Raw genomic sequence first — 13666 nt, forward strand, 5'->3', positions numbered from 1 at the left:
TCTTGAGATCCTAAATACATGAATTTATGTCCACGAACACGACAATAAATAGAAACGAAATTAAGTAGGTGAGAAGTGCAGCAACTTATTGTTTTCGCTACAGTGAGTGACTCTGCTTCCCCTTCAGATATGGTGGGAATGCAGGCACACAGGCTAAGTCCGATAGCTGGAGTGTCACTTCTTATCGTCGCAACTATTCAGGGTAATTCGCCAACTGCTCGGTGTAAACGTTTACTGTCGTCGTCGGTTATTTCCACAGGTACACTGCAAAGGAACTGAGATATTCTTCTAGCACTGGCCTAGTCTCGTAAACAGACTCTATGCTAACAGCAAGCTTTCCTTGGTCGCAACTTTCATGATTTTCATTACTAGTATTTAGCAAATAACTAGTATTTAGCAACGGTGGGAGATGATGTACAAACGCGAAATGCCTCAACATGATCCCTTGCAAGCCCGTCCGAAGTGCCTCACGGAGTTAGCCGATGTGAAACTGTGAGCGATCCGACGTCGTATGAGAACTTTAAGCTCGGCAGCACCAGGGTATGTATTGATACATGTTTATACCCCCTTCCATGATTCCATTCCAGACTCACTCATAACACAAAACACAGCGTTACACCGCACAGGTAGGGGAAAGGAAGTGGTAAACCTCCTTCACTAGGACTTTGACCATTGCCTAAGTGTGGGATTATCTCTGAGAGTCCTCGACACGGCTGCTTCAGTGTCCAAACAACTCATGCCGAACCTGCGTTCCCAGCTAGTCCGTATCAGACTCTTTTAATTCCATTACTAATATATGAATTTCCATAGCATTGCCTATTGCGTGCGTCCTAGGCAACAAAGTCTAAATCCACTTCCTGTAAACTATTAAGCTAGCAGTCATTTCACGAAAACTTACTTCCACTGATAGCAAGCGACAGTGTAATGAAATGTCCCTAAATGTTTATACAAAAATGCAAAATATATGATTTTTCACTCGTGATAAAAACGTAATGTTACACGAGGAATACACATATTGAGAACAGAGTCTTCTAAATCACACTATGCCGTACAAAATATAAAATTCAGGCAGATAAAATATTGTTCAGAAAGTGCATTATTTAAGAAAGTAATTGCTATAAGTGACTACAGAGCAGGAAGGAACTGTTAACAAAGAGCGCTAACAACTGGGTACAAACAAGGAGTATTACATAAAATCAAGATTAGGAAAAGAACGTTATAACATGGGTTATTAAAGAGTTTTGCACGTCTTGTTTAGCAGTTACATGTGTTTTTCGAAAGAGGTGTTTTATGTAACCACTGCTGCCCTTTATTGTCCATGTAGAAAAATAAATATTGAAATGATATAAGCAGCTTACTAGTCATTATGCCTAAGTTCGGGTTCGGAGCTCGTTTTTTTTTTCGATTCATACTATCGCATTTTGCAACTCTGTCCTAAGCCGATTTGTGTTTTCTTTCCGGTTTTGCTGCATACAGAAAGAACTTGAATAAAACCTGACAGCAATACCTCCATCAGAAACCACAACTGTTTCACCAAATATACTGACAGTCGACCACTGAGAGTCGACATCCCTTAAGCTCCAATTTTCGTTTTGCGGCCTATGGCAGCTGAACACGTTGCTCTGTTTTTGCTCACTATTACTTTTCCCACGATTTTTTTTTTATGCATAGCCTACTAAACATTTAATTTTACTGAACTGTAAGACCTTTCTTATCCTCCAAATAATTTCAACCTTCAATCTTGTTCACAGTTAAATATTAACTGCGTCTAACAAGGAATATTTTTTCCAGTTTTAACTTTGTATGAACTTTCAATATTACAAGAATGTAAAAAGTTTTCCCAATCTTCTCCTTTCGGTAAAATTTTATTTACCGCAGCCGCGGCTTAGTGGGGTGATTTTGGCAACGACCGGCCTTGAAGTAAATAATTAGTGCTGATCCTGCTCTATGGTTGACAGGTTCTTGTGTGTGCCCTTGTCCGTTCAGTAAATCAATTATTCTTGTAAAGCGAACATTTTACAACGACACGTCACTTTATTCCCAGCTTTCAACGGTCGTTGTCAATATCAGCAAACAACGCGCGCCGCTACAGTAAATAAAATTTAACGCCGATGTCTCTAAAGAAACTGCAACAATTACAAAATCGCTTACCTTGTTTCGTTTTCTCAACGAATAACAGTAAAACTGCCACCAGCTGCAGTTGTGAATATTTCCACTTCCATGATATGCTTCGCACAACTTTGTTTTCAACAGCAGAAGGAGTTCCCAACCGTTGATACACCTATGAGTTAAAATTCATACAACGTTCGAAGTAGAGACAAAATATAGCTGAACAAACAATGAGAATATTTTCCATGCTGAGTTTATCATTGACCAAATTAACTTACATCACTTTCTGTAGAAAATAGTAAACGAGTTTCACTACTTGTAACAAGTTATCTAACGCTGAAGTAATTAACCTATCTAACACATATTTTGAACCACCCAGCCCTTTCCAAAGACTACAGGGAGAACTTATTCCAGTACACCGTCTCTGCGTAGGCGGTGAACGGCAGTTTTATCTATGGATGTGACTCAGAGCTGCTAAATTTCCTTAAATTTTGTTCCGAACTAGCTACGAAACTGGCGAAAGTTGCTCATTTTATGTCAGACTATCTATAGTTCTCTAATAAAACGACACTCAGTATCCTGTCTGCCAAAGATTCTGTTGAATGTCTTTGCAGCTTTGCAATTTTTTGTTATATCTCTGTAAGACAATTGCAGAGAAATGATTTATATGATTTATAAGTATTATTACGGTTATTACTATCTATTTTCCTGTAGCGCCGCCTCATTATGCCACTGTCTCAGAATAGAATTCACAATTCAAACATAACAGGATAAAGACAAGCCGTATTTTTTTTGTTAGGAGAAATGAATAACAAATACCTTGTAGTTTATTTTGCACATTTTCATTGTTTTGAATATTTTATTTAAAAGTCTTCGTTATATGCTCCTCTATGGTTCTTGTGAATGACAATGCTGCTTGTGAATAAAATAAATAAAAATAGTGAAATTATCAAGCTTCGCCGATACATAAGGAGGAACATATTAGTGTTCGATGAGAGTTGTACCCGTTACGCCCACGTTATAATGTAGCGGTTGCGGTTCACTGTCAAAACTTTACAACAGTTATTTTGATAAGTTACGGCCCCGGTTACTATCCGCAGTCATTCGATATAATCTGTCAATGGTATCACAAAAGCAACCATTTTACTTATGCTCCCTGTGTGAATGGAACAGGAACGGCAAGAAACGGTCTTTCACCGCGTCTTTGAACAAATGTGTCCATAGACAGCTGCAGATGTGTGCCCTGACTAAAATTCCTTTGAAATACTGTAACCAGTCATATTTAAAGATCTCGTCCTAATAATTATCAGATATAAAAAGGTCACCGTCCACGGCCAGGCTCGTGGATCTATTAGGTCAGCGCTTCTTAAACTGTAGGCCTATTCCGCTAAACATTTGCGTTTTGCGGAGATTGCACAATGGTTCCGCGAAACACACGTGCCTTTTTTATAACATTCAAGAAAGTTACTTGAAAAACAATAAATATTAACTCCTCTATGAAATAAAAAAAGGAGATAATTATCCATCTCTTTTACTTACCAAATTGGATAGTCGGTCAGGCATTGCCAGCAGATAAGGCTGCGTTTATCCGAGACCACACGGCAGTCTTGCAGACAACAGCCGACAATGAGAGAATGACTGCGCATGGCGTTATTGTAGCTGGCCATACAAACTTTCATCGTCATCCATCAGTGCACCTGAATCCACGTCAGTACATATCACTGCTTACCACTAGAACGGCGCGAGTATATGGTCTGGTGGAAAAATATCACAACACCTAGGAGGAATTGTGCGACATAAACGAAAGTTAGTATGCGTGCTTTTACATTTGAAATATGATGTCTATTCAACTTTCGTGCGAGTCACATAAGAGTTGGCGCTAGTAATGCCATCTATGAGGATGAAAATCGGGTTTGCATTAATATACACTGTAGCGGTCGTGAGCGTTAGTTTAAAAAAAAAAAATGGTTCAAATGGCTCTGAGCACTATGGGACTCAACTGCTGTGGTCATCAGTCCCCTAGAGCTTAGAACTACTTAAACCTAACTAACCTAAGGACATCACACACATCCATGCCCGAGGCAGGATTCGAACCTGCGACCGTAGCAGTCGCACGGTTCCGGACTGCGCGCCTAGAACCGCGAGACCACCGCAGCCGGCCGTTAGTTTCTTTTGAGATCGGACGTGATGAGATAATGGAGCTGGATGTTCCTTCTGCGGTACAGCGGAAAGACTTGGCTGGAATGTAGCGCCGGCCGCAGTGGCCGAGCGGTTCTAGGCGCTACGGTCGTTGGTTCGAATCCTGCTTCGGGCATAAATGCGTGTGAGATCCTTAGGTTAATTAGGTTTTAGTAGTTCTAAGTTCTAGGGGACTGATGACCTCAGTAGTTAAGTCCCAATAGCGCTCAGAGCCATTTGAATCATTTGGAATATAGCCACTGTACATGACTGCTGGCGATTAGTGGTTACGGGAACGTACGGTCGCAAGATGACCGGGCTACAGACGGCCACGTGGCAGTACCGGGAGGGAACACCATCATGTTCGGCATACAGCTAGGGCGCACCATACTGCGTCTGCAGCAGAAATCTGACCAGCAGTTGGCACCAGAGTGACACAACGAACTGTTACAAATGGGTTACTTCAAGCACAGCTTCGAGCAGGACGCCCTTTGGCGTGCATTCCAATGACCTCAAACCATCGCCCATTTACGCCCTCAGTGATGTCAAGCGAGAGCTCGTTGGGGAGCAGGGTGGAGGTCTGTTGTGTTTTCTGATGAAATCTGATTCTGCCTCGATGCCAGTGATGGTCGTGTGGTGGTTAGGAGGAGGCCAGTTGAGGGTTTGCAACCGATCCGTCTTCGTGCTAACACATTGACCTACACCTGGAATTATGGTCTGGGGTGCGATTTTGTATGACAGTAGTAGCATTCTCGTGTTTATCCCACGAATCTTCAATGCAGATTTGTACGTCAGTCTGGAGAGTCGTCCTTTTATGCTGCCATTCGTGAACAGCATTCCAGGAGATATTGTCCAACAGGATAACGCTCGTCCACATACCGTTGTTGTAACCCAAGCTGAGCTGCAGAGCGTCGACTTGTTGCGCTAGCCTGCTCTATCACCAATGCCTCAGTCGGTAAAAACAGAACCCTTATAGGATCACTTTGTTGTCCGTCTGATTGTCTATCTTACTTTTCTCAGAAACGGGCAGACGAATCAAGTTGTAATTTATACCACATGTTAAGGTCTGCCGTCCATTGGCGGTGTAAAAAATGTAAGCTTATAAGTCAACGCAGTCAAAACAAACAGCCATTTATATCACATTTTCTTATACCCGCAAATTCACTCATCAAAACGTATAGGATACTTTCCTTTGACCTGAAACCATGAAAGTTGCCAAGAAACAAGGTTTCACAGCAAAAGTACAGGAATAAATCTGAAAAGTGTTAACTTGGAATTTTATCACACGAAAAATTATTTCTTTTTCATTTGTTGTCCGTTAAGACCCCTTTTTCTCACGAACAGATAGATTTGACAAGTTGAAATTTATGTTGCATCGTAAGGTCTATGGTCGGGCGGGAAGGAGAGCCTGGTCCCCGGCACGAATCCGCCCGGCGGACTTGTGTCGAGGTCCGGTGAGCCGGCAAGTCTGTGGACGGTTTTTAGGAGGTTTTCTATCTGCCACGGCGAATACGGGCTGGTTCGCCTTATTCCGCCTCAGCTACACTATGTCGGCGATTGCTCGGCAAACAAGTTCTCCACGTACGCGTACACCATCATTGCTCTACCACGCAAACATAGGGGTTACACTCGTCTGGTGTGAGATGTTCCCTGGCGCGGGAACCAAAATGGCCTATAACGGCCTAGCCTAAAATCAGAGTACCTATTTGCACACCTTAGGTATGCTTCTTCAGTTGGTGGAAAACGACACTTTGTTGATACTTTGCTTAGTATTTGGTCTGTTCTGGAGTATTGTGTTTCTGAGGAACCTTTTGCGCAATGTAATGCTACATATTTGCATTGTTATTTGAAATTGAAAGATAAGAAGTATTTAGATGAAGTACGTATAGGTTTGGAATTTATGTTTGTTAGTATAACTGGAGAATTTGATGTTCAAAGCTGTAAGAGCAGGAAATCAGCTTTGATTTATATAACTAAATATGACGCAGAGCCTTTGTCTAACTGTAGTGATTCTGCGTTGTCCTTTAATGTGAGATTACGTAGATGCGCCGAACGAACTACTATGCTTGATCTACATCTACATCTACATTTATACTCCGCAAGCCACCCAACGGTATGTGGCTGAGGGCAGTTAAGTGCCACTGGCATTACCTCCGTTCCTTGTTCCAGTCGCGTATGGTTCGCGGGGAGAACGACTGCCGGAAAGCCTCAGTGCGCGCTCGAATCTTTCTAATTTTACATTCGTGATCTCCTCAGGACGTATAAGTAGGGGGAAGCAATATATTCGATACCTCATCCAGAAACGCACTCTCTCGAAACTTGGACAACACGCTACACCGCGATGCAGAGCGCCTCTCTTGCAGACTCTGCCACTTGAGTTTGCTAAACATCTCCGTACGCTATCACGCTTACGAAATAACCCTGTGACGAAACGCACCGCTCTTCTTTGGATCTTCTCTATCTCCTCCGTCAACCCGACCTGGTACGGATCCCACACTGATGAGCAATACTCAAGTATAGGTCGAACGAGTGTTTTGTAAGCCACCTCCTTTGTTGATGGACTACATTTTCTAAGGACTCTCCCAATGAATCTCAACCTGCTACCCGCCTTAACAACAATTAATTTTATATGATCATTCCGCTTCAAATGGTTCTGCACGCATACTCCCTGATCCTACTCTTGTTAATAAGTGGAGTCGAATACGTTTTATAGAGAAGTACTTTGTATCGTTTCAGGCTAACCGGGGGCCGAACCGCACAATAACCCTGGTTTTGGTGTGGGGCGGCGGAGGGGTGGACTGCGGTAGTCGTCGTGGGGTTGTGGACCACTGCGGCTGCGGCGGGACGGAGCCTCTCTATCGTTTCTAGGCATCCGGTTAACATACAGTACTGAACAAAACAAGGCCTACGATTCCTCGGTGGTGTATAAAACTGAAGATTCTAAGTCAATGAAATCAAAAGATACGACCGTTTATGGCACATTATTTAATACCCGCAAACTTACTCATAAACATCATATATAGTTGATGTTTCTGAGACATTAAAACTTATAGAGTAATTACCGTTGATCTGGAATCATGGCCGGCCGGAGTGGCCGAGCGGTTCTAGGCGCTACAGTCTGGAACCGCGCGACCGCTACGGTCGCCGGTTCAAATCCTGCCTCGGGCATGGACGTGTGTGATGTCCTTAGGTTAGTTAGGTTTAAGTAGTTCTAAGTTCTAGAGGACTGATGACTTTAGCAGTTAAGTCTCATAGTGCTCAGAGCCATTTGAACCATTTTTTTTTAATCAAATACCAAACTTAACATTCTCAAGAGCCTATGAATTCCCGGGACCAATATCTTGCCACTGTCAATGTCGCTAACAGTCATAAATCGTCGAGGTCCTCGGTTTCGGGATGGATGAACTGTTTATACACGTAATAAAGTTTGTACGGAACACTTAGTACGTGAATCCTACTTGCACTTGACGAATTGTTTCCTGTACGCTTGGTTATTTGGAGGTCTCACATCCGTCACCGTCATTTCTGGCCAAGCCGTGCATGTACCAAGAATTCGGACGAAATCGGTGGTGACGAGTAGGAGCGGTCCCCTTGACAACAACAGTCGACATCGAGCAGCGAAGGAGGAGCAGGTGGCTATCACGGGCTGGTGATCATCGACAAAGAGCGCTTATGGGTGACATTCGCAGTCGGTTCACTGCTGCGACACGGGCTCCAGAGGCTGCACAGGGTCCCGCTGGCGTCACAGACAAGGTCACCAGCAACACTGTGCTCTGCGCAGGATGGGCGGGAGGGGAGAAAGTGGGGGGGGGGGGGGAGTGGCAGCGTCACGGCGCGACACGACACGGTCCAGGCAGCACACCTCCGCCACTGCCAGGTTCGTGTCCTAGCACGCGCTTCCGTGTGCCGCCTACTGACGTAACCCCGATCCTGCGCGACCTTACCGTCCTCTGACACCAGCGGCCTTTGTTCCAGTGGGGCAACGCTCCAAGTTAGTGCTGGATGAAGTCGAGTACTGCGAGGAATCGAGAACGCTGTTCTCGTAGACGAAAAGGAATCGATTACACATACGAGGATCGAAAAATACTGCGAGTACGGCCTAGCTGCTAGGATCGCTGTCCGCTTCAGTCAAGCAGTCGGCTTTACGCCTCGGCTGTGTATCGCATGAATGACCTTGTACGTAACCAGTAAACAATCCGCTCTTTAAAGAGTGCAAGTGCCACCTATAAAATAGCTTCAAACGTCTAGCTGCAATCAAGTCAGCGCGTTAAATTTGACGTTAAGCATGTAAGCAAGAAAAAATTTAGAAAAAGTTTCAAATCACGCTGTTGGAAGCTGCTAAATGCTCTCATTATGAAACACTGGATGAATATATTGTGGGTAATTTGCTCTCCATTTAAGCAAAAAGCAAGTTTTTCACGCATTTTAATGTTTGTGATGTCATATCTCTTGAACGATGTGTCGTACAGTGATACAATTTTGCTGGTACATGCGGTGATATACTGTAGATACCGTCTGCAAAGTGTGTTGCGGGTAGAGTTACCAGGAAAAAAAGTGGTAAATAAAAACATCACACCTAAGGAAGCTGGTGGAAAAAATCTGTGAGGACGGGCCGTGAGTCGTGCTTGGGTAGCTCAGTTGGACAGCCGGCACGGTAGCTCAGCGTATTCGTTCAGAGGGCTACGTGCCCTCTGTAATAAAAAAACTTCAATGGATGTCTTTCGACATCCGCCATGAGTAGATGCAACTAACAAAAGGGAACAAAATGAGATTTTTTAAAAAAGTTGGTAGAGCACTTGCCCGCGAAAGGCAAAGGTCTCGAGTTCGAGTCTCGATCCGGCACACAGTTTTAATCTGCCAGGAAGTTTCATATCAGCGCACACTCCGCTGCAGAGTGAAAATCTCATTCTGGATCACACCTAATGTTGAAATTTTGCTATGTCCCATTTTAACCAGAAGCTAGTTTCTCATACATCTAAATGTCTATGACGTGATATATCCTCAACTATACAGGGTGTTCGGAAATTTCCGTTACAAACTTCTAGGATTGTAGAGGGGAATGAGTACACAATGTTTTGAACAGGAACCCATATCCAGAAACGTACCGCTTCCGTTCTAGGACGGTTACAGTTCATATGCGTAACGTGTGTACATCTGCTGACGGAAATAGAAAAGGCTCAGGGTTGCTTGTCCTGGTATGCAATGGGGTAGACAGGATGACATGGCCCGGCCGCTGTGGCCGAGAGGTTATAGGGGCTTCAGTCCGGGACAACGCGGCTGCTACGGTCGCAGGTTCGAATCCTGCCTCGAGCACGGATAAGTGTGATGTCCTTAGGTTGGTTAGGTTTACGTAGTTCTAAGTCTAGGGGACTGATGACCTCAGATGTTAAGCCCCATAGTGCTTAGAGCCATGTTTTGGGATGACATGTTCTACGTCAGACCGTCACCTGCTCTTACTCAACGTCTGCCTTGCTATGAGACTCCTGTAGCGACAGAGGAAAATTAGCTGCCATAAGCTTTGACAGCTGCACTAGAAACTAAAGAGACAGCAGGTGAGCTGGAGTGTGTGTACCGGAACATGCTTCGTAGGTACAGTGTCTGTAAGATCGCTGGTGGTCGCCATATCGAGCCACTGTTGTGATAGTACTATTTTGTGCCTACGGTAACCTACGTTTTTTTTCGTTTTGGAATAATATTTAAGTGTTAATACAAAAAAATGTGCTTAAATGACAAATGGATGTTTCCTTTCTAATTAGTACCAAATAATTGCACTGCGTCACGCTTAATTCCATTCCTCAGGAGGAAGTGGATGAGTTAAAACGTTTGAATTGAAACCGTCGTTGAACGGAAACGGCACGTTTCCGGATATGGGTACCTGTTGAAAATATTATGTACTCATTCCCCTGTACAGTGCTAGAAGTTTCTAAAGGGAACTTCTGGACACCCTGTACGTCGTGCCATAATATAATTTTGCAGGTATATTCAGTGGTGTAGATACTGTCTGCGAACATGAACACAGTCGGTGGTAAATAAGTAATAAATTAAAACGAACAGCGAAAATGAAGTAAACGATAAACTTTTTTCCGTTCATCATTTTGTGGAGGATTCAGGGGGGAAGAGCAAGTTTTGTGAGGGTTTGAAATTATGTGGAAGTTTGGTGAAGTAGCTAAGTGCTGTCATTCGCAAATTGGGCATTTGGGAGCCATCAGTTACGCTACCTCAAGATAAACACATAATTTCTAAATCTAGTACTTCACGTATTGTGTTAAAATTTGGACGTAATATCGAACCTATTAATGAGTAGATTACGACAGCATTTTAAATTTAATTACGTGAAATACTGAAAAGCAAAATTTCATTGCCGCTGGAAGCTGTAAGACAGGCAAGCTGCAACTGATACGACGTTCCGGGTTCCGGATTCGGGAATAGTCGCATATTAATACGAAAGGCTAGTCGCGGATGGTGTTGCTTTGTACGGAGGAGTCGCAACATTAGAAGACTGTAGCGAAATTCAGAAACGCTCTTGGTGAACGGATTGGGTTTCCGCGCTAAACATAAACTAATCTAACGTGTTATTAGACAGATAGACTCGTTACTGGCTGATTACACGATTTCAGAGCACTTACTGGAAGCAGACACAATCATTAAATATCTGTAAGTATTTGCACGGGTCGATTTAAAGATGAACAATCACATAAAACTAATCGTAGGAAAAGTAGACGTCGAACTGAGATTCACTGAGATAATGTACATCATGTGTTGTACACCCATGGAGGACATAGCTTACAAAACCCTCGTTCGAACAATTCTTGAATACCGCGCGTAACTATGGGATCCTTACCGGATAGGTCTGAAAGACGAAATAGACAAAATCCAAATAAGAGCAGGTCCGTTTAGCAAGTGCGAAAGGCTTACAGAAATGCTCATCGAACTTAAGTGATAGACGTACAAGAAAGGCGTTGTGCACCAGGGTGTGGTTTAGCTGTTAAAATTCTGCGTACTTCGTGAAGAGACTGTGAAGGTAAAATTAGAGATGTTCCAGCAAACACGAAAGCTTACGATGAGCCGTTCTTCCCGCTCACCATTCGCAGATGTACAGGGAAGATGGGAAGTGAAAGTGGTGTACGAAGTACCCGCCGCCTCACGAGGTATAAATATAGATGTAGCAGGACCGTGAATGAGATTATAATATGGGATTTCGTATAATCTGCGTGGTATCTCAAAAACTTATTTTTATGTAAATGAAGCGAAGTTACATCCGTTTCTGAAGTTAGTTTTTCGGACTATTAGCGAAATTCTAGCGGTTATGTTAACGTAGATTCAAAGTATGTATGGTACATGATACTGTTTTGAAAATACGAGCAAAAGCAGTTATCCGAATTCTCGTAGTAAGAAGCAGTTGGAAACGAACCGAAACCACACCCAAGAACGGAGAACCTTTATGAGAAAAATCAACAACTATTCTTGTTCTGATCCCGAGTGCTATCGACACGAGCCAATCCACTACGTAAAACGAGAGAGCATGTTCTCGAATACAGTATTCGAGAATTCGACTTCAGTTCTCGCGATCATCGAGAACACGTTGGAATCGAGAAGTACTCAGTTCTAGGTTTTCGGATTACCCCGCACTTCTCCAAGTGTAGGAGATTGTACCGGGTGTAACTGTACAGGGTACAAAGATATCGCTATTTCATTATATGTTACGTCATATATTTTTTGTGGTATGCCATATCAAACTTACATCAAGACTTCGATTTACGAACTGAAATACCGTCAGATCAGTATGTTAAAACTATTTACTATTATGGAATTGTACAAGCTGAGGCGTTTCAGATGCTGAGATCTTTCCACAGATGCCTGAATCCATGCTGACTCCAATGCTTATTATAGCTCTTGTGTTTAGCAGGGCCACACACGGCCGGTTCAGATGGTCCACATGGCTCTGAGCACTATGGGACGTAACTTCTGAGGTCATTAGTCCCCTAGAACTTAGAACTACTTAAACCTAATTAACCTAAGGACATCACACACACCCATGCCCGAGGCAGGATTCAAACCTGCGACCGTTGCGGTCGCGCGGTTCCAGACTTTGGCGCCTAGAACCGCTCGACCACTCGGCCGGCCGGCCGGTTCACAAACAACATTTTGTCCGCATAAGAGATATGTTACTGTCCCTTCCTCCCATCACGTATACTTACACCGACATTAGCTTTCACTACTAGTTACAATACACTAAACAGACAATTTTGGCACTGGACGCCTCTGGCGTCCCTCTCAGCTTGGCGCCCCAAATGGTCAATTGCTTCGCTTGGACCTTAAACCGATCCTAGATACACACAAAAATGGGGTGAATTCCTAAGGGACCAAACTGTTGAGGTTATCGGTTCCTACACTTACACACTACTTAAACTACCTTATGCTAAGAACAACACTCGTACCTCCGGCGAGAGGGGCCGCGCAGTCCGCGACTCTAACAGCGTGGCTACTCCGCGTGGCTACACACAACGAACAGGGTGATTGACATAGTCCGTTCAGCTGGGATTCTGGAGATTTGAGGGCCACAGAGTTAGGCTGAAGTCTTTATCGTGCTCTTCTGGCCACCGATGCTTCTGGCCATGTGCCAGGTGGCATTGTCATACTGGGATACTCCATCTTCTTCATGGAAGATTGTCATCACGAATGGGGGAAAGTGGTTTCCGGGAGGATATTCATCACCAGTTGTGGTCGGTGGTTCAGTGGGTAAGTTCTAGACTACAGATCCAAGACGCGATGTAGCTCGATAGCGGTTTTTCGTTCTGTGCAAGAACTAGTCATACCAAAATTGATGTCGTATATGTACCGAAGTTAGTAAAAAGGGTAGAATGCTCCAAATGTTTGAGTGTACATACTGATAAAAACTTGAACTGAAAGAAGCATATTACTGAGCTTCTCAAAGAATTAAGTTCAGCTGTTTCTACTCTTACTGGTCTTGGAAAGAAACGAATCAACCTCCTAGAAAATTCCCACAGGTTAAGAAAGACGACTAAACACAGATACAGAAAGGACAGACGCAGGCTAAGTCAGATAGCTTGGCGCCCAACCGCTCCGAATGTACTATTATTTACGAGCGTCCAGCGATTGCATCTGGTCTCATATAACCGTCCGACTTTAGTGCTATTTATGAGTGCCTCGCCGAGGCGATAAAGTCTCGCGCACGCGGCCGGCTGCTCCCTGTTTAAAACTACGCTGTTAATGACTGGCACTGCCTCAAGCATAACTTGGTTTTCGTAGCAACCAAGTGAAACGTATCACCGTGGTCCGGCCTTCCACCACCCTATGCTAGACCCAACTGCTCTGCGGCTTCCGCGTCTAGCTGCTGCGTGGCTCCTGTAGGTGGCAG

The 13666-nt window shown here is 43.9% G+C and overlaps 1 protein-coding gene across 2 annotated transcripts in view; it reads right to left on the reverse strand.

The window, feature by feature from the left end:
- Positions 1-13666, reverse strand: part of LOC126272587 (facilitated trehalose transporter Tret1-2 homolog) — a 340117-nt gene that overhangs the window by 278060 nt on the left and 48391 nt on the right. The window contains exons 1-2 of one of the 2 annotated variants that reach the window (XM_049975518.1): positions 2388-2847; positions 2152-2281 (exon numbers count right to left, since the gene is read on the reverse strand). The exons of the other annotated variant lie outside the window; for it this stretch is intronic. Coding sequence (XP_049831475.1) covers positions 2152-2281; positions 2388-2389 — 132 coding nt within the window. The 5' untranslated portion in view covers positions 2390-2847. Of the gene's footprint in view, positions 1-2151; positions 2282-2387; positions 2848-13666 lie in introns of those variants that run through there. 2 annotated transcript variants of the gene reach the window in all.

Source organism: Schistocerca gregaria, chromosome 1 (assembly GCF_023897955.1).
Source record: "Schistocerca gregaria isolate iqSchGreg1 chromosome 1, iqSchGreg1.2, whole genome shotgun sequence".
NCBI lineage: Eukaryota > Metazoa > Arthropoda > Insecta > Orthoptera > Acrididae > Schistocerca > Schistocerca gregaria.